Source organism: Acanthochromis polyacanthus, chromosome 2, assembly GCF_021347895.1.
Source record: "Acanthochromis polyacanthus isolate Apoly-LR-REF ecotype Palm Island chromosome 2, KAUST_Apoly_ChrSc, whole genome shotgun sequence".
NCBI classification, from domain to species: Eukaryota; Metazoa; Chordata; class Actinopteri; family Pomacentridae; genus Acanthochromis; species Acanthochromis polyacanthus.
The window spans coordinates 35,763,983-35,788,555 of record NC_067114.1 but is presented as its reverse complement, the minus strand read 5'-3'; the positions used below and the strand labels follow the sequence as shown (position 1 = coordinate 35,788,555).

At 40.6% G+C, this 24,573-nt stretch overlaps 1 protein-coding gene across 1 annotated transcript in view; it reads left to right on the top strand.

Annotated features, from left to right (window-relative positions):
• The window catches only part of adamts17 (ADAM metallopeptidase with thrombospondin type 1 motif, 17), a 109,260-nt gene that overhangs the window by 63,703 nt on the left and 20,984 nt on the right, over positions 1 to 24,573 (top strand). Inside the window, exons 10-14 of the mRNA XM_051960392.1 lie at positions 3,073 to 3,223; positions 6,327 to 6,428; positions 6,751 to 6,896; positions 9,699 to 9,868; positions 15,157 to 15,284. Of these exons, the coding sequence (XP_051816352.1) occupies positions 3,073 to 3,223; positions 6,327 to 6,428; positions 6,751 to 6,896; positions 9,699 to 9,868; positions 15,157 to 15,284 (697 nt within the window). The remainder of the gene's footprint in view (positions 1 to 3,072; positions 3,224 to 6,326; positions 6,429 to 6,750; positions 6,897 to 9,698; positions 9,869 to 15,156; positions 15,285 to 24,573) is intronic.

Below are 24,573 nucleotides of genomic sequence, written 5' to 3'. Positions count from 1 at the left end.
AGAGACACGCAAGCCAAAACACACACAGAAGGGCAACAATGAGGAAAGGATGGAAAAGGGAGGAAGAGTGGGAAAGGACAAAAGGGCCGAAGCTGGAGCAGATCCTAACAGTCTCTGTTGTAGGCAGTGATATGTGGATGTGTAATCAGAACCGTGTATGTTAAGTTTTACAAATATGTTCTGGGAATAAAAAATTGTTTTATCTCCTAAATGAATGTCACCCTGGCAGTTCCAGAGCAGGTCACTATTTTGAAAAGGTTGCCAAGATGAACACTGTCATTGAAAAGGCTGCACTGCTATGTCTAACATGATCAGATAAGATAAACTTTATTGATTTCTCACAGGAAATTTAAAAATTAATATAGGTGCAATATTTGTTGTACTTATTTCTGTATCATGACATTTGCAGTTGATTTTTTCATACCGGTACAATAACATCTGTGTAGACTGTGACTTGTTGAAAGGCTCTTCTTTACACTCTGATTTACTCTGAAGTTAAAATGTCAAGGTTTTTTTAAAAAAGTTTTTTTAACCTTTCACACAATAAGAAGAATTTCCTGTTCATATTAAATGTCTTTTATCCAGATAGGTAGTTTATTTGAACCTTTCATTATTACCGTAGTGGATGGAATAAATAAAAAAGGCATAATGAAATAAATGATCATGTGAATATAGTGTGTAAAATCTGCATCTAGAACCAGCAATTTTGAAATAGCTGAGGAAATTACTGAAATTGGGCTTATTGTTTTGACATGTTTTTCGTGATTTATTGTGACAGTACAACATTTTGTAATTTTAATTTCATTATAGACATGTCTTTTATCTGATTATGGCGTGTCTACCTAATTTTATTTCAAGTCACATGTAATGACAGTGCTGTTGTATAGTATTATAACATAGGCAGAATTATTACCATGACAACCTCAACAATAACTGAAAATGTAGATGCTTCATAAAATTAGATTTATGGCAGAGCCATTGCATTAGATTGCATTAGATTTTATAGATGTACCAGTTGATGTCAGCACAGTCCAAATACATATCTATGACATTAAACCTTTGACTATAATATTGCAACAAGTGAAAAGTATGAAAAACATTAGCTGGTTTCCACAAATTAATGATAGAGGATTATGGCATCTCATTTCTTTTGATTATTCACCATGTGTGTTAATATAAATTACATTTTTAAAAAATCACTATATTTTTAGTAAAGTCAAAAACACCTTAAAATGTGTTTTTAAAAAAGCATTGCAGCCGTTTTTGCAAGATCTGTGGCATCTGTGTGATTTTTTTTAATTCACTTTCAAATAACTTGTAGAAACAATAGTATTTAAAATTTGGTTGCCTCTGCTGTGCTTTCCTGATTAGCTAACTGGAGTGATGTGTCCAGGTGAAATTTTCACTGATATGAACCTTAAAGAACTTGACGGTGTTGACTGTCTCCACGTCAGACCCACTGATAGAAATTGTGATACACAGATACACGTTTAATTAATCAAGCTGAATGTGGGAGACTCAACAAGGATACTTTTCATGTTGCCTAACCATGACAGACTATGTTTACTAACTGCACATGTGGCTGATAAACAAAGCACACTGCACTAGTTTCATACGACATGCCAACTTTGGAGCTTATGATTTTCAGTTTAAACTGCTAAGCAAACTTATTGCAGTTGACATGTTGCCCACCCATAAAATGAGCATGAGACTAATATGTTTTGCCCTTTTCTTTTTATCTCTTTAATGGGTGTACTCCAAAGTACCAACTCACAATTCCAGGGTTATAGGGAATGAGCGGAGGTGGACGTAAAGGTGGGGCAGATCTTGCAGTGATTTGATGGTCATTTATGACCACAATGTACTCATCTTCTGATGGCTACTTCCAGCAGGATAATGCACCATGTCACAAAGCTCAGATCATCTAGAACTGGTTACTTGAACATGACAACGAGTACACTGTACTTTAGTGGCCTCCAAAGTCTCTAGATCGCAACTCATTAGAGCACCTTTGCGATGTAGTGGAATGGGAGATTGTCATCATGAATGTGCAGCCGACAAATATGCAGCAACTGCGTGATGCCATCATGTCAGTATGGACAAGAATCTCTGAGGAAATGGGCAACAGCCACAATGCAGAAAGCAAAAGATCAGATTAGATGGAGAGAAATGGTCACCTATGCTGAATCATGTGGCACTTGATTGATTGAAGCCAAAAGAGGGTCCAACCTTTGACAAACAAGGTGTACCTAATAAAGTGGCCAGTGAGTGTATATCATGTCCGTATTTGAATGACTCCTAGAACTCAAAAGAATGAGAAAGCGTCCTAAAACTTTTGACAGGGGGTGTACGTCTATGTCAGAAAAAATAAGCATGTGGTTTGGTTCTTTCATAGATTTATTATTGGTCTTCTGGAAACATGACAATATCTGCTGGGTCAAAAATCTACAGACAGCAGCTTGAATGATCAGTTTTGGTGATATAGAAAGTTGTGTTAATCAGATTGTGTTAGTGGCATGGCCTCTTAACCTCTGACCAAAAAAGTTAATAACTGACTTAAACATCTCAATAAAGACACATGGTGTCATTTCAAAGCAGCTACAGATCCTAAAACAATAATCCTGTGCAAAGAATAGTATGCAGGTATAAAATTCTTGACACAGTTGTGTCACTGTCTCAGTCAGGAAGAAAAACACAAACTATGACCTGCTGCTGAGAGACAGCAAGATGGTGAAGAGTGTACCAAGGTCTACAGTTAATAAAACCAAAGTTGAGTCACTATTTGGGCCTGCTGCTTCTTGGTTGGCGTGGACGTGGTCTCCTACCCATTCATAGGTCCTACATGTGTTTCATATTGCCTCTCTGATTGGGTATCATCCAAGGAGGCTTTGCCTTAGTTCATACTATATGTTATTTGATGTTACTTTCATTGTTCAGCAAATCTTCAGCTCATGTCCTGCTGTAAATGTCAGGTTTTTGTTCTTTTTTCAGATTCAATTAAGATTTGACAATTAAAAGATATTTCATGGTTAAGACATACTGTAAATCCTTCTCTTTCTTTGTTTCAAACAGATCCAAAGCCAGTGCCTGCCTCCTGCAAACAGACCCCAGAAGCCGTTACCAGGTCAGGCTGCCTCCCAAACTGCCAGGCATGCACTACAGTGTGGATGAACAATGCCAGATCCTTTTTGGGGCCAACGCTACTTTCTGCAATGACATGGAGGTAACAACACAATCCATTGTTCCAGCTTTAAAATTATGCATATTATTCAGCATTCATAACATTATAATAATAATAATTATTATTATTGTATACACACAAAGTTTTTCATACATTTCCATTTTGAAAGAGAAGTAATATTTTCAGAAAACAAATATTTGATCAGAGTTGGACTGTAATGTATTTTGTCTTGAATAGTATCAAGCTGATAGATTAAAGAAACTACATTGAAAACACATGGCGCAAAGCACATCCTCAATAAAAGACTCCTTTGTCTGCCTTTATTTTTTAACATATTTGATTCTCTTGGTTATGAATACCTTTAATTGGCTAACTCAGTGAAAAGCCCTTCACTGGGTTGGTTGAATCAATCTAAGCCCCCTTGTTTGTTACCTATTTATGGAGGCAGGGGTGTGTAGCCACACTGGATCCAGATTTGTTTTCAGTGCACACTCAATGGACAGTTAACTGACCGTGAGGAGATGTTCACTGAATATGACAGAGTGTATTAGATTAAAATCACTGAGTCGACCTTAAATGCACCGTCCTTTGCACTTATATGAGCAATATTGAAACACCAATTCCACAGATAATCCTTTTGACATGACACAGAACATACTGTTTCTTCTACCTGTTTACTAGTTGAAAATTGTGATTGTATGTGTACACTATATAGTCGAAGACTAAAGGGGGGGGGGGATTCATAAGTTTACTGTTATAATGTAAGGCTCTAGCATTTAATATACTGAAAAAGTAGTTGGTAGTAAGATGCAAACAGTGTGTAGATGAGCATGTCAAATATAGTGTTCATCTCCTGTGGATGTTTTCCCCTTTTATTGTTTTTCAGCATTTCATCATGGTCATTCTTATTTGGGTTTTTTGACAAGAATTTACAGAAAGGACTCTTTTCATGTCATAATGAGACTTATTTCTATAAAGCAATGTCAAGTCACTAAAAATACACTGCCTGGCCCAAAAAAAAGTCGCCACCTGGATTGAACTGAGCAAATAGGTAAGAGCCTTTCATTGGATAATTACTGCAGTGATGAATATGTTTCAGCTGCAACAACTTATTTAACCCTAGCAAATGCAGTGAGGAGTTTCTCATGTCGGAAGACATATCCTGTGGTCGTGGAAAGGATGCTAATGTGTCTCAAAAGGGTCAAATTATTGACCTACATCAAGCAAAGAAAACAACTAAGGGGATGAAACTCAGGTTAAGAACCATCCAACGCATTATTAAAACCTGAAGGATGGTGGTAAACGCACATCTTTCAGGAACAAATGTAGTCGGTCATGTTGTCTGAAGAGTCCAGATTTACCCTGTTCCAAAGTGATGGACGCATCAGGGTAAGACAAGAGGCGGATGAAGGGATGGACTCATCATGGCTAGTGCCTACAAGCCTGTGGGGGTTAGAGTTATGATCTGGAGTTGGCCAGGTTCAGCAAGAATGAAGTCAGCTGACTACCTGAATATAGTGAATCACCAGGTCTTTTCATCATGGAGTTCTTCTTCCCTGATATTCTGAGATGATGATGTCAGGATTCATGGGGCTCACATTGTGAAGGAGCACGAGACATCATTTTCACACATGGATTGGGCTAAACAGAGTTCAGACCTCAGCCCTATTGAGAATCTTTGGGATGTGCTGGAGAAGACATTGCGCAGCAGTCCAAGTCTCCCATCATCAGTATACGATCTTATATATATATATATATATATATATATATATATAAGTGTCCCCCTTCAGCCCACGATTTAGTAGATTGGTTTCAATTACAGCTTTGAGCCTGAGTGGATAGATGTCAATCAGTCTTGCACATCTGGACGCTGCAGTTTTCCAGCATGGTTATTTGCATACCTGCTCAAGTGCTGTCAGCTTGCACCTGGGTTCATGAGCAAAATGTAAAAAAATCTCAATTGAACTGAGATGTGGGCTCTGACTTAGCCACTCTAAAACACTCATCTTGTCCTTTAACCATTTCTGTGTAGCTTTGACTATCTTAATTCATTGTCTTTCAGGGAAACTAGTCTTCACCCAAGTCGCAGTTCTCTTGGAGACTGCATACTTCTGATTTAAAAAGGATTTTTTTTAAACAGTGGTTCTCCATCCTCTGCCATACTCCAATAAAGCTTTGACAGTCTCTCCCATCTCAGCCACTGCAGCTTGTAACTTCTTCAGAGAACTCAGGTTTCTAAGTGACAGCCCTCACTACTTTCTTTCTTGATTTATGCTTTTCAGTCCCCTTTTCATGGAGTTGCCTGGAGTATTTTCTCTTTTGACTTCATAGTGTAGTGAATGCCAGGAGTAGTGTTTCAGCAATATCTGGGCCTTCCATATACAGGTGTCTTTAAACTACAAACACTTTAGAAACTTTTGCTGCACTCAAATGATCTCCACTTCACTAACTGAGTGATTTCTAGCAACAGTTGGCTGCAGCTGTGTTGAATTAGGCGAGTCACTTTAAAATGAGTATTGTGAAATCATTTATTTTCCGATTTATATCTTTTGTTAAATATTATTACTTTGTAAAAATCTGTTTTCACTTATAAATTAAAGAGTCCGTTTGGTAAATTCTGCAAAAAGCCCATGACTCAATGTTGAAAAGCAATAAAAAGGGAAAACTTGTAAGAGTGTGAACACTTGTTATCGGCACTGTAGCATCAAAAGTTTTTATTGTTTTGTTTCATTTTGGTTGTGTTTTTTTACTGCAGAGGAAGCATGCTTGTATTTGCAACAGGTTTGCAGCAGAAGCAGGTCTTTATTAAAAGTAAAAAGTGTCATTGTGCAGGGTGCATAGATGTAACACTTAAAGCAGCTCAGACAGTATAAGCATTAATTTTCCTTGTAGGCCTTTAGTAAGAAACATTCTGAAGTAGTTTTGAGGTCCATTTACTGATTAAAAAGATAACAAGAAAGAAACAATATTGAATTAATTTCTAAATAACCTTTTAAGCTTGAAAGTATATGTGAAAGCAACACAGTACAGGACTCTGTCGCTGTATTGTAGAATGACATTAAATCTAATGTTCAATTCACCATGTCAATACCAGTGTTTGTGTGGGAATTTATGGTATCTTCTCTGTGTCTATGGCATGTATCAGCACCTTATGTGTGCTGGCCTGTGGTGTTTAGTAGAGGGAGATGCATCCTGCAAGACAAAACTGGATCCTCCACTGGATGGAACAGAGTGTGGAGCAGACAAGGTAGGACCGTCTCACTCACACAGTGTGTGACATTAACAAGTGCATGGTTTCAACCTCTCTCAATCACTTGCTTTTGATAGTAGATGTATGTTGACTTGTATATATATGATGTGTGGAAAACCTAAGAACTTCAGTAAAAGGCTGAGTCTTCTTCAAAGAAGCCTTTTGGATTAGAGGTGAAATGTTTTCTAGACCAAACACAGAAGTTCATAATGTTTGTGTTTTACTAGAGCTCTTAGGAGAATCTGACAGTCGACACAGACAGATAAGTGTGAAATGAATTCCAAAAAATTATGTATGTGTTTGTGTGTGTTTGTGTCAGTGGTGCAGGGCTGGTGAGTGTGTTAGTAAGACTCCCATTCCTCAGCACGTGGACGGAGACTGGAGTCCATGGAGCCAGTGGAGCATGTGCAGCAGGACCTGCGGGACTGGAGTCCAGTTCAGACAGAGGAAATGCGACAACCCTCCGTATGTCATTTGTTTGTGACTGTTTGCATTTACCAGCAGGGGACCGCCAAGCTAACAGTGGATATGTGTTACCATACTTACAGATTCCAGACTCCACCACCACTGAAGTTGTTGCTACCTTGCTATTTTCAAGTCCAAACATTGTTTCATCAAGCAAATCTTATTTCTTCATATGTCAAATGAAATATTACAGGGTGTTCAGTTTTGCTGCATAAATGTAATAATATTTGAAATAGTAGCATTTCTGCAAGTGTGTCACACTCCTTAAGTGAATGAAAAATTTCAGACATTAGGCCTAATAATGAAAAGAGTGTAGCTTATAAGCTATTATACGTAGCCTAAACTTAGTGTGGATACTTTAGTTAGATTAGTGCAAAGATATGTTTTTTTTTGTTTGTTTGTTTTGTGTGGCAGGATGGCTTGAACCATGACATACATACAAATGACAATTAATATAATCATTACAAAATCAAGGAGTATTATCTGGTTATGCAAGAAGTATGCACCGCGACGTCCATGCACTCGTACTCAGAACTGTCAAACCGTGATCAATCAGATGCCTAACTTCCTGCTGCATGATAGCTCGTTTACTTGGAATAACACAATATGCATGCTGTTTTATCATGCAGTCATGCTCCAAATCAGTATCGTGGAACAACACCGAGGTTTGACTAGGATGATCAGAGAAACATCACAGGAGGTTCCAGTTCCACCTCCATCAGTGATGACAGCAAAAAGAAAGGTCTTCCCCGACATATCTTTAAAATATCCTGTAAACTGAATTAGGCCCAGCAAGTACAAAAACCTTTTGAATAACAGGACAGCAATGGAAATACGAGAAAAAAACAAAACAAATATGGCTGAATTAAACGAAACAGATGAAGACTCATGAGGCACGGAATGCTATGCTAGCTGAAAAGACGGTATCAAGCCATAAATGAGAAGGTCAAGGTTAACATGGAGAGAATTTTGCAAGAAATTCGAGAACTTTGAAAAGAAAACGGCCAGCTGGAGGATATTAAAGACAAACTTAACAAGACAAACCAGAGAATCGAAGAAGTGGAAATTCGCATTGCTGCTATAGAAAATAGACAACAAGCAACTGAACAGGTCATGAAACACATTTTTTTTAAAACTTTTATTTAACCAGATAAAAGATCCACTGAGATCAAGACCTCTTTCACCAGGAGCCATAACTGATTTAATGAGACATTCGCAGTTTCACTGTACCAGTCATGTGTACTTAAACTTGCATGGCTTAGTCTTTGAGACAAGCATATGCTACTGGCAGGATCAACCAGGTAACCCAGAGAACGTGCGTTCAGTGGCCACATGTTAAAAGTCCAGGCCCGACACACAGAAAAGCTAATTAGCAAAGAGCAAAGAGCGACGCAAGATAATATCTGAAATTCAAAGGAGGATGAGGAAGCCAACTCAGTGATAGCTTTTGTGGATAAAATCCTCAGAGACAAACTGGACATTCAGCCATCAACTGAACTGCACATTGAAAGAGCACACAAAGCATTAGCACCGAAACCAATGGCAGCATGTAACCCCAGATCAATCGTGATTCAATTTAACCACTATATAACCAATGAAGTCCTGCACAAAGCTTGGGGAAAAAAGGGAGATACTGCTTCATGATCAAAGGATTTATTTTGACCGACTACCTGGCCGGGATATTGATCAAATGAAAAGAATACAGTGAAGTAAAGCAAGTGCTGAAGGGGAAGAGGATCCGATTCCAGACCCCTACCTGGCCAGACTGCGTGTTTTGTGAAGAGGGGACGCAACTTGACCACACGATCTGCGAAGCTACAAAAGACATGAAGAAACGAGGCTTCCTGGTGAAGGTGGTCCCCCCACAAGTGAAAATTCAGTGAAATGATGAAAGATATAGGCCTAATGGACATTTGGAGAGAAATGAACCCCAAAGCAAGAAGGTATACTATTTTCACCCATTGCTTAAACCACTATGTCTTTATTTCACATCTCCACTTCCTTTACATGGAGGGCTAAGCAGAGATGCTCCGTAGACATACTTGCCAGAGGATCTGAGGCCAGGTTGGGCTACATACCAACAGCAGGCATACCAGCAACCTCTGCCACTTTTGCATTCACTGCCCATGCTATCTCACCGGCATCCACGACTGATGACAGCAGTACGCCTTTTTCCTCAGACTTTCTTCACAAAATGTCCTTGATCTCTGCTGTATGGACATTGAAATTCACTTGGACATTGAAAAGGTATATGTCCTGAGGAAATCTGCTTTTCTACAGATATTGATTTTGTCCCAAGCAACAGAGTTCCCAAAATCAAAAAATCCATACTTTCCCCCCTCAACTTCCCACACACCGAGTAATAAAACTACCCCCAGATGCAGATGTTCCATTTGGATAAAAGTTTGGTTTAGCTGTCAGATGGTTTTTCTACCAGTTTTACAGCTGTGAGAAAGGTCCTCTAGATTCTCTGTGTTGCCCTGAAATGCACCTGGCAACACATTGTTGTCCTGCTCCGTAGTACCTCATAATAGTGAAAGAATGATTCAAATAAAAGCCTAATGTGAAATAGAAAATTAAACCGTGGGTTGACGAAAGTTCCATTTAATATCCACACTTCACTCATTTCATGGCATAGTAACACAAAAATGTGAGCATCGAAAATAGAAAATGAAAATGTCACTGGGGTAACATAGTTTGAAAAATATTCAAATATGTATTTTATGATATAAAGACCTGCAGCCAAGTGACTAAGTCAAAAACGCTGAGTAAGGATTTTTATTTCTATGTCTTTGTGGACAGGCCTGGTCCAGGTGGTCGACACTGCCCAAAGGCCAGTGTGGAGCACAAGGCGTGTGAAGGTCCTCCATGTCCCAAGGGGGTAACTGGCTTCAGAGATCTGCAATGTCTGTCCTACGACCGACAAACGAGCAAGAAGAAGGGCAGCATGCTGACTGCTATTATTAATGATGGTGAGGCATCGACATATTCTGACCTACTGCAGAAATATCCTAATTATTTTGCTAATTTGCCATCATACTTAAAATAGTACACGGAAACTGTAGATGCTTTTAAAAGAGTCCAATTTTTACAGATCTGAAGCACAGTGGACGTCGATTCTAAAATTCAGGAGACACAAGCTCTAAGCTAATATCTATTATCTACTATCTAAGCTGTGTTCTATTCTTGGATTTCTGTTCCAGTCAGAGCAAACAACATGTTTGAGGATAAGATGGTTCCTAGGTATAGTTGGTACCAGAGCACCTTAGGCCAAAGGGTGATGATCACCTTTGTGGTTGTATCATCACACCTTTCTCAGATACTCTGGTGAAGAGAGGAGCAGAGTTGTTAACTGATCACCACCTCATGGTGAGTTGGATCAGATGGCGGGGAAGGCTGCAGGACAGACCTAGTAACTCCAAACATCTAGCGAGAATGAACTGAGAACAATTGAAGGAGGACTTTGCAAAAATAGAGGCTGTCTGTGTCAGGGGTACTGGGATATAACACTTCTCAGTCTTCCCCGAAAATGTTTACTCCAGGGTGCTGGAAAGGAGGCTTCGAAAGATTGCAGAATCTCAGATCCAAGAGCAGCAGTGCAGATACCATCTTGGTCGTAAAACAATGGACCAGCTTTCCATCTTTGCCGAGTTACTGAGGGAGTCATGGGAATTTGACCAGTCAGTCCACATGTATTTTGTGAACTTGGGGAATGCCTATGACTGTGTCTCTCAAGGGGCTCTGTGGGGGGTGCTGTGAGAAAATGGTGTACTAGGGCTGCTTCTGCGAGCATGAGAGCTGTGTTTTATCCTCAGCACAAAGTCAAACACATTTCCTGTGGGTGTTAGACTCTGCAAGGGTTGCCCCTTGACTCTGATCTGGGCATTGTACCAGTCTGTCATGGTGAAGAGGGAGCTGAGCTGAAAGGGAAAACTCTCAATTTACTAGTCCATCTACATTCCAACCCTCACCTGTGGTCATGACCTCTGGGTAGTGACCGAAAAATGAGATTACAGTCTAAATAAGTTTCCTCCATTTGATGGCTGGGCTCAGATTTAGAGACAGGATGAGAAGCTTGAGCATCTGGAGGGAGCTTGGAGTAGAGTTGCTGCTCCTTCATACTGACAAAAGCCATTTAAAATGGTTCAGGCATGTGATGATGATGCCTACTGGCTGACTTTGTTTGGAAGTTTTCCAGGCATTTCTAACTGGACTGAGACCCCAGGGTTGACCAAGAACTTACCAGAGGGATTATTTATCTCATCTGTCTTTCCAGTTGCCTGCTTGCCAGCCAGCTTCTGCCGGCCACACACCTTCCCTGTAGACACACACAGCTCTCTAAGTCTCCAGTGGTGAATCTCCCGATCACTCACCCATCCGGAGTCTGACACTAGTAAGGCCCTTCACATCAACTCCTCCATCATCTGCAGCATCCAACCACTCATCTGCCATGCCTCTCCTCATCACTCTCAAAAGATTCATTGCAATCAAACCATTTTTAACTGGTGTGTCAGGATTTTATCATGAACAACATTGACTTTTTTTGTCATCACAGAGTTTTGCTGTTATTGACAGAAATGTTTTAGTTTCTCTCCAGTCTCACTTGGCTGTTTTACTACGTTTAAGAATCTTAGTTTTATCGTGAGGAGTAACTTGCCTTTCTGCGTGTCCAAATTTACAGACCCTCAAAATTGACTTCTGGTTTTCTACAGAATTTCTCAAATCGGTTATCACACATAATGATAAAACACGACAGGGTCCTGATTCTTGACGACTTTAATATCTGTGTTTGCTGCCCTACCTCCTCTCTGCTTGCCTCTGATTTCATTAAGCTTTTAGATTCTTTTAATCTGGCCCAACATGTAGAGCTCCCCAGCCGTTAGAAAGGGAGCACATTGGATGTCATGATCTCTAATGGTCTCTGTGTGAATGATGTTAACCAGATTGATTTTTCCTCCTCCAACCGCAAAGCAATACTATTCCGGGTTCCACTCCTCTCTCCTGACCCTAAACCCACCACACTGATCCGTTCTCATCCCCTAAGCCCACTGTCTGCTCCAATCTTCTGTCAAGCTTTCACTGATGATAAGGAACTTGGCAGAGATCAAGATCACTCTGTTGATGTTGTAGCCATTTTAAATTGCTCTCTGTATTCTTAGATTTCCCATCTCATTTTAAACATGCTATTGTTTACTCCCCTTTATAAAAGCATTCTCTCAACTCCTCTATTTTACGTAATTTTAGACCAATCTCTAAGTTACCATTTTTGTTCAGGATTTTATAAGGAATTATGGCCACTTAACTGATTGCTTTTATGAATGAAAACCAGATTTTTGAGAAATTCCAATCTGGTTTTTGCAGTCTCCACAGGCTGCAAAAAAAGCCCTGCTCTGGTCAAGGTTTCTAATGATATGCTGCTTGCAGCTGATTCAGGCTTGTTTTCCGTTTTAATCCTCCTTGACCTCAGCTCAACATTTGATATGCTGGACCACAACATTTTAGACTGTAAGCCTGTCTGAGGATCTCAGGGAGACAAGCTCAGTGTCTTCTTTTAAATCACTCCTTAAAACTCGCTTTCATCGTTTAGCCTTTTCTAACCTGCTTCTATTAGCTGGGATGGACTCTAGCCCCGTACGACTAATGAGGATTAAGCAGTGTGTAGATGATGGATTATTATTATTATTATCATTGTCAAACATCTTATAATAAGTTTAAGTCAGATATGTTAGCTATAGTCCATATTATCTTTTCACATTTTACTTCTAAAGGTGAAGTCAGGGATTATGGAAAAAATTGTGATATTTAGCCAGTTAGCATATGTACACTGCTCAAAAAAATTAAAGGAACACTTTTTAATCTAAGTATTGCATCAAATCAGTGAAACGTGGGATACTGATCTGGTGAAGTCAGTAACTGAGGGGCTTTTCAGTCAGTTTCAGCTGCTTTGGTGTTCATAAAATTAACAACAGATGCACTAGAGGGGTAACAATGAGACAACCCTCAAAACAGGAATGAGTTTACAGGTGAAGGCCACTGACATTTTTTTCCTTCCTAATATTGTCTAACTGTTTTTCACTAGTTTTGCATTTGGCTAGTGTCACTGTCACTACTGATACCATGAGGCAATACCTGGACCCTACAGAGGTTGCACAGGCAGTCCAACTCCTCCAGGATGGCACATCAATGCGTGCCATTGCCAGAAGGTTTGCTGTGTCTCCCAGCACATTCTCAAGCGCATGGAGGAGATTCCAGGAGACAGGCAGTTAGTCTGGGAGAGCTGGACAGGGCTGTCGAAGGTCCTCAACCCATCAGCAGGACAGGTATCTGCTCCTTTGTGCAAGGAGGAACAGGATGAGCACTGCAATAGCTCCACAAAATGACCTCCAGCGGACCACTGGTGTGAATGTCTCTGATCAAACAATCAGAAAGAGATTTAATGAGAGTGGTGTGAGGGCCCAGCATCCTCTAGTGCCCGCTGTGCTCGCTGACTGGCACCGTGCAGCTCGGCTGGCATTTGCCATAGAACACAGGAATTTGCAAGTCCACCACTGGTGTCCTGTATGTTTCACAGATGAGAGCAGGTTCACCCTGAGCGCATGTGACAGACATGAAAGGGTCTGGAGAAGCCGTGGAGAACGTTATGCTGCCTGTAACATTGTTCAGTGTGACCGGTTTGGTGGTGGGTCAGTTATGGTGTGGGGAGGCATATCCATGGAGGGACACACAGACCTCTACAGGCTGGACAATGGCATTCTGACTGCCTTTAGGTATCAGGATGAAATCCTTGGACCCATTGTCAGACCCTACATTGGTGCAGTGGTCCTGGATTCCTTCTGGTGCACGACAATGCCCAGTCTTATGTGGTAAGAGAACTCATGCAGTTCCTGGAGGATGAAGGAACTGATACCATTAGCTGGCCCCCATGCTCACCTGACCTGAATCCAATAGAGCACCTTTGGAACATTATGTTTTGTTCCATCAGACACCATCAGGTTGCTCCTCAGACTGTCCAGGAGCTCAGCGATGCCCTGGTCCAGTTCTGGGAGGAGATACTCCAGGACACCATCTGTCGTCTCTTTCAGAGCTTGTCCCGGCATCGTCAGTCATGCATACAAGCACATGGAGGCCATACAAACTACTGAGTACCATTTTGAGTTGCTGCCAAGGAATTTCAGCAAGATGGACTAGCCTGCCACATCAGTTTTTCACTTTGATTTTGGGGTGTCTTGAATTTAGCCCTCCTGGGGGGTTGATCATTTTCATTCCCATCAAACAATGTGGCACTTTTCATTCCTAACACATTATCCACTCCATATCAATGCTAATATCCAGTTTGTTTTTCCCCCGTATTGAAATATGATGTATTTTCAAAGTGTTCCTTTAATTTTTTTGAGCAGTGTACTGTAGATAGTATTATCCCAGATTACCATAGCTCCCACTGCCCCTCTTCCCCCATCTCCCCTCCCCTCCTTTACCACCTGTCATATTGAGGAGCGTGAACTTGCATAAACATGTACAGGATATGTTGGAACAGTTTTGTGTGACTCAGTCTGACCCACTTTTGTTCCCAATCACAGTGACAGGGCTGTGCACATCACAAGATTCTTTTTCTTGACTCACAAAGAATGGACAGTTAGTGAGTTGTGACGGGATACTCACTGAATTTGACCATAGGCATATCGGATTAGACGCCTTTAATGGGCCTAGTTTTTAATGGGCTAGATAAACCTGGCAGTTGTTATTGTACCGTAAATATTTCCTGCTATTCTCTAGATAATTGCTTCTTTTTTCTTAATAGCCATCCATAAAAATTCCACGTATCTAACACGTGCTAGAAAGCTTAGCTGCATCTGTTGCTAATCTAGTGAGGACCAAATTCAGTTTGCATGTTCTGACAGTGAAGAAGAGTGTAACCACTGGGTTATGCATACTGTAGTGGTCCTGTTGGTTCAACACCTGATTGCACTTATTCTTTGCTCTTTAAGAGGTTTATGATTGCATAAAACTGTCGTTGCTAGCAATTATTAGAATTGGCAGTCTAAGGAACTACAGTATTTAGTTTGTTTATGAACAACATGCATAGAAAGCAGTACACTTGTTATGCATTACCAAGATATACCAGATGAACATCTTTTTGGAGTCTTCTTTTTATTTATTATTTATGAACAGCATTGGTTTGAAACATATCTCAATGGAATTTCCATTGTACTAATGTTTTTTTTATCCCTCTGTGTGTGCCCATATTTGTGTTTGTGAGCAGAGAAGCCATGTGTGTTGTTCTGCAGTCCAGTGGGTCGAGATGTCCCAGTTCTGATGGCTGACAGAGTGATGGATGGGACTCCCTGTGGACCATATGAGACTGATCTGTGTGTTAATGGGAGGTGTCAGGTACACATGCATACACTGTCAAAATCATGCCATGCCATGTGGTGTAAGATCAAAGATTTGTGACGGTATACAAGATTTAAATAATTATTGAATAAGTAGCTTAAAAGCTACTTTAATATAGAAATGAGACAATACGTAGAAATAATGTCACGGTAACAGTAGTCGTTGTAGTGTAACCAAGGTGGAGTGGATCCACAGGCTGCTCTCCTCGGGAGGGTTTGGGAGGTTGTACAGATCTGTCCTCTCTACAGTCGGTGTTTTGTGTTTATTTAGAATGCAGGAAAATCGTGTGGTAGCACTACATAAACAGAGACTGTGTTTTCCTTTTGTGACAAGATATGTCAGTGATTATTCTGTTTTAGAGACTCGCTACAGCTGACTCATTATTTTTACAGCCCTTTAGAACAACATTTTCCTGTGCTGCAGCACTGTGCTGCTACTTCTCTCACACAGCAGGAGTGTTTCTTCACAGCATACTAATTAACCCTTCAACACGGTGTGGAGTCAGGTTTATATCCACACTGCTTACAAACACATGTAGTTATTCAGTATTTTTTGCTGATGGTCAGAGATGAGCACTGATGGAGAAAATACTCTGATTCTTTTCTTGAATAAAAGTGCAAATACCACACTGTAAAAGTCCTGCAGTGGAAATGTTACTTTAAGTAAAGCTGCAGTGGTGGAAAAATGTTTTCGGACACCCTAAAAATTTTACACAATCTTCAACATTATCATGAAAAATCTTTTTTGTGTTTCAAAAGATGTGGTTGCATTAGACAGACTCAAACAAATACAAATTATTTTTTGTGTGTTTATTGTTTACAAGAAAAACTAACAAAACTAAGTTCTTAGCAGTTTCAATTTGGGAGTTCTCAACATTGTTGGTATTAAAGTCAACAAATAACAGAGAATGTGTTCAAAACTGAGCAAAAAAAAATTATTCATCACTTCATCAAATTCATATCCAATAGTCTAGCCATTAGCACCCAGTAGAGCTCTAATCCTGGCTAGCATGTTTGCCACCAGCCTTACACACTGTTGAGGGGTAATCTTGTCCCATTCTTCTTCAATTACTGCTTTTAATTCTTCTAAATTCTTTGGTTTATGCTTTGAAACAGACCTTTGATAATCACTGGCCACTGTAAGACCTGGATACTATGTTCCTGGAGTTCAAATTCTACTGGCCCTGGATGTGTGGCAAGAGGCATTGTGTTGTTGAAATATCCAGTTTGACCTCGACGGAATAGTGCACACGCAGAAGGGAGCATGTGGGTTTGCAGAATGTCACAATACTTGACAGAGTTCAATGTGCCATCATTGGTCAATAAAATGACGGATGTTAGCAGTACTCATGCATTTCCAAACTTTGATACTGCCTCCACCATGCTTGACAGTAAGTACTATACATGCTGGAGATAATAAATTCACCTGGCCTTCTGTGTACCCTCACATGGAAGCAGGACATAGATAAACTGGACTCCTCTGACCACAGAATCTTCTTCCAATTCCTGACTGTCTATTTTTTGTGTGCTTGGACCCAACAACACTAGGCTAACCTTTGTTCTCACTGTTTAGGGGCTTCTTATCAGCCTTGCAGGACCTTAAGTCATGCTTTAAAAGTCAGTCACGCACATTGCAGGTGGAACACTGGACACCAGTTTGGTTTGACCACTGCTACTGAAGCTCCTGTGATGTCATTCGGCAGTTTTCCATGCACATGTGGGATCAGGAAGCGGTCATTTCTTGCTGAAGAAACCTTTGGACGCCCAGATCTTGGTTTGTCTTCCAAGTTGTTGGTTCATCTGTATTTCTACAGAGTGTATCCAACTACTGAAGGACTGGATGTGCACTTCCTGGCTATCTGGCAGCAACTGCACCCTTCTTGGCTGTGAATCTGTATCTTCCGGCGTGTTTCCTGCATTTGGTTTCTTGTTTTAGCCATTTTTGTCTCTGAAGAACGATCAAATGTACTGGCTTTATGTAGACTCGAAGCACGGCAACAATTGTGTCTTTTGATAAAAAGCATGACTTTCATTAGTGGATCACTGGTACCAAAATGACCCAATACTCAAAATGTCTTTTGCATTTTTATGGAACCAATCAATTTTAAGTTTTTAATGGCTTTTTTAAGGATTTGTTTAGTATTTTGGCTGTGACTGTACTAAAATAAATTGCACTTGAAAAGCTAAGAGATTTTCTTAATGCAATATTTCACGAATGCATGGGGTGTCTGAAAACTTTTTTCCCACCACCATATGTCTGTCATGGTGGGTGCTGGAAGCCGGGTGCAGACACAGAGACAGGCAGAGAGAAGTGATACTTACAAAGGTTTATTTAGCAGAAAAAGTCGGAGCATGCAATTGGAGATGATAACACAGCAGGAGAAGGAATGTAGCTGTGGCTAAATAAACTTAATTGTAAAAAGAAGCAATACTACAAAAGCCCCAAGAAAAAACTAACAGAGGAGGGATCTGAGGAGAACTAATATGAAGAACTAAAGCTACACTAACAAAACGGGAATACTTTGTTTTATTAACACAGAAAGAAGAAAACTATTTGGAAAAGGAGAACTAAACAGGACGAGAGAACTAAACAGGGGCTAACCTAGAAAAACACAAACTAAAAAAAAGAGGAGGAATCCATGGAAAACTGATATGAATTAACTCAACCAAACTAACAGAACTGGGATAGTCACGGGAATGTAAAACTTATGCTCGAGGAGCAGACAAGTTCAGGGAGTTGGGGTAGACGAGATGAGCAGGAGCTGGCGAAGGCGGTGCCGGTGGCAGCTATTGGCGGCCTGCAGGATCAGGCAGCGAGAGTGTCAAAGATAGGGCAGTCAAGCAGTAGTACACTCAACAAAAATATAAACGCAACACTTTTGTTTTTGCTCCCATTTTTTATGAGATGAACTCAAAGATCTAAAGCTTTTACCACATACACAATATGACCATGTCTCTCAAATATTGTTCACAAATCTCTTTGCTGAGATAATCCATCCCACCTCACAGGTGTGCCATATCAAGATACTGATTAGACACCATGATTAGTGCACAGGTGTGCCTTAGAGTGCCCACAATAAAAGGCCACTCTGAAAGGTGCAGTTTTATCACACAGCACAATGCCACAGATGTGGCAAGATTTGAAGGAGCCTGCAATTGGCATGCTGACAGCAAGAATGTCAACCAGAGCTGTTGCTGGTGTATTGAATGTTCATTTCTCTACCGTAAGCCGTCTCCAAAGGCGTTTCAGAGAATTTGGCAGTACATCCAACCAGCCTCACAACCACAGACCACGTGTAACCACACCAGCCCAGGACCTCCACATCCAGCATGTTCACCTCCAAGATGGTCTGAGACCAGCCACTCGGACAGCTGCAGAAAACAAACGGTTTGCATAAGCAAGGAATTTCTGCACAAACTGTCAGAAACCGTCTGAGGGAAGCTCATCTGCATGCTTGTCGTCTCATCGGGGTCTCGACCTGACTCCAGTTCGTCGTAACTGACTTGAGTTGGCAAATGCTCACATTCGATGGCATCTGGCACGTTGGAGAGGAGTTCTCTTCACAGATGAATCCCGTTTTACATTGTTCAGGGCAGATGGCAGACAGCGTGTGTGGCGTCGTGTGGGTGAGTGATTTTCTAATGTCAATATTGTGGATGGAATGGCCCATGGTGGCGGTGGGGTTATGGTATGGGCAGGCATCTGTTATGGACGAAGAACACAGGTGCATTTTATTGATGGCATTTTGAATGCACAGAGATACCGTGACGAGATCCTGAGGCCCATTGTTGTGCCACACATCCAAGAACATCCCCTCATGTTGCAGCAGGATAATTCACGGCCCCATGTTGCAAGGATCTGTACACAATTCTTGGAAGCTGAAAATGTCCCAGTTCTTGCATGGCGTGTACCAGTTCCCGTCAATATCCAGCAACTTCGAACAGCCATTGAAGAGGAGTGGACCCCCACCCAATAAAACAAAACTGCACCTTTCAGCTTTCAGAGTGGCCTTTTATTGTGGGCAATCTAAGGCACACCTGTGCACTAATCATGGTGTCTAATCAGCATCTTGATATGGCACACCTGTGAGGTGGGATGGATTATCTCCGAAAATTCCTGGATCCAGACGGTGATTCGGATCACCTCCAAAATCTAACCGATTCTTACTCTTGCTCTTCCGGACATCCTGTAAAAATTTGGTGAAAATCCGTCCATGACTTTTTGAGTTATGCTGTTAACAGACAGACAGACAGACAGACAGACAGACTCCGGTGATTGCATAACCTCCTGGCGGAGGTAAAAAGGAATTCGCTGCCACTTGACCAACAGTAAAGCAAAACTTTCTCAACTCCTGTCCAACTCTCTGACATCTCATCACGTGGAAGATAACAACAACGTAGTGTGATATCATCATGCTCGCCGTAGCTCTGTCTTGGTTGCCAAGTCTGGTTCAATCCATCCACCATTCCCTTTAGCAACCTGTTCCCAGCTCCACCACTACAACAATCCCTGGAAATGGGATATCAGCTCATTTATCCTCACTTGAATCTTCCTAACAGCCTTATCTTACCTCTTCTGGCACCGGGCTGCCAGCTCCTCCCTCTTTCATCCCTTCCACCCAACAACTCTCCTCTTCCGCTATCAGAAGCACTCTATATCATGCAAACCCTCCTTCCTTCTACTGGCACTGCATTGCCATCTTACCCCCCTTCTTTCTGCTCTCCCAGCATCCTCCTCTTCTCTCTACCGGGCTGGCATCAACATCCCTCAACTCCACATGGAATGACCACCAACCAAGCTTTTCTCCCTGCACCTCTCCATTTCCATTCCTTCTATCCACAAACATCCCTCAGACAAGCAGTTCTCATTGGCTTCAGCTATTCCCCCATCGAACCAACCATCACTTACACCTTCTCCAGTCTCTGCTCACTTACGTCAACAAATTCTTACCAGTAAATACATTGATCTAGCTCAGCTCTTCCAATGCAAAATAAAGCTCAAAGGGGCAGTTCACCCAATTTAAAGATCAAATTTGCTATCCTTTACAGGTAGTATTTACAAATGGCTTGCTGTGGGTTTCAGCTTCATCTGCATCCTTGTTGTCACATGGCTCTTTGAAATTCTCTGTAAACAGTGATGCACCGGAGAGTCAGGGATAGATTGTTTTTCACAGCAAAGCCTTGAGTCCTCACAGTGGGAAAGCACAGATCTATTGATGCTGGCTGCTTTCCACTTAAGGGAGGTCCTGTACTGATTCACCAACATGGATTACTGGGACACATCGTGGAACTGAGCCATCTACTGAGAGTGCCAGCCACTTACTTTAACCACTGTTGGTTGTTTATGTACTGTGGCTCATTCCAAAGTGTATATTTTTAAGTGTTAGTTTTAGAAAAGGATCAGAAGGTCAACGCAAGAAAGAGTACTGTGAAGAGGAGCCCTAATCTGTCTCTGAGATACATTTTATGTTGTCTCCAAGAAAGCATGATATCTTTTGCATCCAGTGTGTTACCTACTACATGTTACAGATGTTCCATTAGAACAGAAGTCTTTGTTGATTACCTTTTCAAATGGTCTCCTTAGCATAGAAAATTCCTGACTTTGTTAAAGGGTCTCTGTTCCTCTGGTCCTCTGTACACTGTATAATTATTATGTTCTATGTCGTTCACGTCATACATTTATTGTGATCTACCAAACCGTTCTCAGCTGCACACTGATTCAGTATTTCGCCTAAGAGGGCGAAGCAGTGCAATATGTGTAAAACTGAAATAAAAAGGATAAAAAGTAGAAGGCAGATATTGAGGCCACAGAGGGAGGAGGAGGTGTGGATTGTTTTTCAAAGACTAGCATGCAAGAGTATTTCAAGAATATGAGAGCGCTGGCAAGTAAAGTGAGAGAAAGGAATGGAAGCAGGCAAGAAAAGGGCGAGGAATATATTCAGTAAAGCTATGAAAATAGACTGTGTTTCGTTGAAGAAGAAGCCTGGAAGTCTGGCTAAACTGGAGACAGGCCATGTATGGCCCTCTGATTCAGAAAACTGCCATTCCTTTTGCTATATCTGTGTATGTCTATCTGGCCTAAAGATAAGGCTCCAGGTGTTGTGAACCTGATAAAGGTGCTGGTGTGCTTTTTCATGCATTACTTTTGCTGTGTGTACACTGAGCATTAGAGGGACTAATGTTTTAGTGCCCTTTAAACAGAGACTTTGGCCCTTGTTCTTGTTTGTACATCCTTGATTCATTTTCTCGCCTCTTCTCCTTTCCTGTTTGAGACCCTCCTGCATGAGATGTGAGTAGAAGATGCAAGGACAAGACATGAGACGTTGAACAAAATGAGACATCCTTGCTTCATATACACACTATACAGTATTAAATATGCACATTTTTTGTCCTGCTCACACAGTGGTTTATACAGTCCAGCTCTGTATCACATCCATACAGTGCGGATACACCTGTGCATCCTTGCTTGTAGCTCCTGCGGCAGCCTCATGTCTCCTCACTCTTTTCTCCCAAAGATACTTTTCAGGAATTAGGACACCCTTCAAGACTGCACTATGATCAATTTCTGGGTCACAGTCAGGGGGGAGGGAGGAGACCAGGTGGCCTCAAACAGAGCTTTTGGAGATGCCGCTGAACGAGTTTGAGTTTGAAAACTCAAAGGGTTTTGTTTTAGTCTAAGAAGGAAAGAAATGGAGACTTAGGAAACAGTGGTACAGACACATATGTTCACTTTCTGATTTGGTCTGAACTGTTACTATGTGTCATTCCCTCATTTGTTTAACCTTTTTCACATGATAGTTTTTTAAAATAAAATGACAAAATAAGTCACCTTGTTATCTCTGTTAGCACTTCCTGTGTCGATCAGAAAATCTCATGTCTTACTTTCTGACATTGTTCTTCTCCCGTAGTATTTTTTACAAGTTAACAACCAAACTCCTCCTGGGGTAATCATTTGTTTATTCCTTACATAGGATCCCCTACAAGGGTCAGTTTAAGGGCCATTACTGAATCTGTATATACGTACACTGTCCTGAGACCACTGCTTTTCTAATGACATTCAGATATTCCACTTAACATGTCTGAACCTAACTGTTTAGCTCCCTTCTCGACTTGCCTATCAAACAGTCATTCTTAGATACCTGAAAATTTCTTGCAGCTCAATCAAACACCATCCCTACCAATATGTTAAGTCAGCAGCTACAAAGTGAGTGTGCTCCTTTACTCAAACCTGACTTTCAGCTGGTCAGTTGTAAAATCTTCCTGAAACTGAGGATATAGCTAAAAAGTAAAATCATAGCCCAGAGCCCAGATGTAGCTTTGTGGAATCTGTTATCAGCAGATGTTTTGTTGACTCTCCTTTAACTAAGGTTTCATAGCAAGGGTAATTGCATATTTGTAGGGTCTCAGGACCAAGAGGCTTTAAAAATGACATGCTTGCATGCACAATTTATGCTTGATACAACCTGGGGGACACTGAAACACTGAACTGATAGATTGTAAATGATCAGTCAGTTTTATGTTCCTCTTCTTTGTTCCATTTTATATTCCATATTGTGATAAAATGGGTGAACTGTCATTTCTCCTCACCTGGACGCTTTCTATGGAGCAATAGGAGTGCCAAATCAAAATATAAATAAATAAATAAATAAATGTGGAAATATAAAGAGAAATAAATAATTAAATAAATAAATGTGGAAATATAAAGAGAAATAAATCATTAAATAAATAAATAAATGTGGAAATATAAAGAGAAATAAATAAATAAATGTGGAAATATAAAGAGAAATAAATAAATAAATAAAAAGGAAAATTTTGTCTTTGCTTTTACCTTTTCTGTTTTTCCTTTTATTTATTTATTTATTTATTTCTCTTTATATTTCCACATTTATTTATTTATTTATTTATTTCTCTTTATATTTCCACCTTTATTTATTTAATTATTTATTTATTTATTTCCCTTTATATTTCCTCAGTCCACCAAGAAAAGGAAAAATGCAAATCAGTTTGCTCTGGGCGGGGATTCTGAACACAGGAGTCCTGCCTGACACCAGCTCCCAGCACGGCTGAAGTGAAGCCATGTCACCGTTGAGCTTCGGCTTATTCTGCCACTGATAAGAAAATAAACATTAATTTACCGAATTAGCAGCGTCCTTTCAGTGTCTGATGGCAGAATCAGCCGAAGTTCCACGGTGACACGGCTTCACTTCAGCCGTGATCGGAGCTGGCGTCAGGAAAGAAGCCTGTGTGCGGGTACGACTCCCCACCCTGAAAAGGAAGCCCCGCCCAGAGCAAACTGATTTGCATTTTTCTATTTCATGGTGTCAGGCATTATGAAATAACCACCAAGAAATAAAATGCAAATCAGTTTGCTTTCACTTGGTGGACTGAGCTGTCAATCAAATGGCCCTAGTCGGGGCTTCCTCGTCGTTCCTGATCACAGGCCGCTCAGAGGGGCGTGTCGTATCTACTCTTCATATGCCTGTGATCAGGAACGACGAGGAAGCCCCGCCTAGAGCCATTTGATTGACAGCTCAGTCCACCAAGTGAAAGCAAACTGATTTGCATTTTATTTCTTGGTGGTTATTTCATAATGCCTGACACCATGAAATAGAAAAATGCAAATCAGTTTGCTCTGGGCGGGGCTTCCTTTTCAGGGTGGGGAGTCGTACCCGCACACAGGCTTCTTTCCTGACGCCAGCTCCGATCACGGCTGAAGTGAAGCCGTGTCACCGTGGAACTTCGGCTGATTCTGCCATCAGACACTGAAAGGACGCTGCTAATTCGGTAAATTAATGTTTATTTTCTTATCAGTGTGGCAGAATAAGCCGAAGCTCAACGGTGACATGGCTTCACTTCAGCCGTGCTGGGAGCTGGTGTCAGGCAGGACTCCTGTGTTCAGAATCCCCGCCCAGAGCAAACTGATTTGCATTTTTCCTTTTCTTGGTGGACTGAGGAAATATAAAGGGAAATAAATAAATAAATAATTAAATAAATAAAGGTGGAAATATAAAGAGAAATAAATAATTAAATAAATAAATGTGGAAATATAAAGAGAAATAAATAAATAAATAAATAAAAGGAAAAAACTGAAAAGGTAAAAGCAAAGACAAAATTTTCCTTTTTATGTATTTATTTATTTATTTCTCTTTATATTTCCACATTTATTTATTTATTTATTTATTTCTCTTTATATTTCCACATTTATTTATTTATTTATTTATTTCTCTTTATATTTCCACATTTATTTATTTATTTATTTATTTATTTCTCTTTAGATTTCCACATTT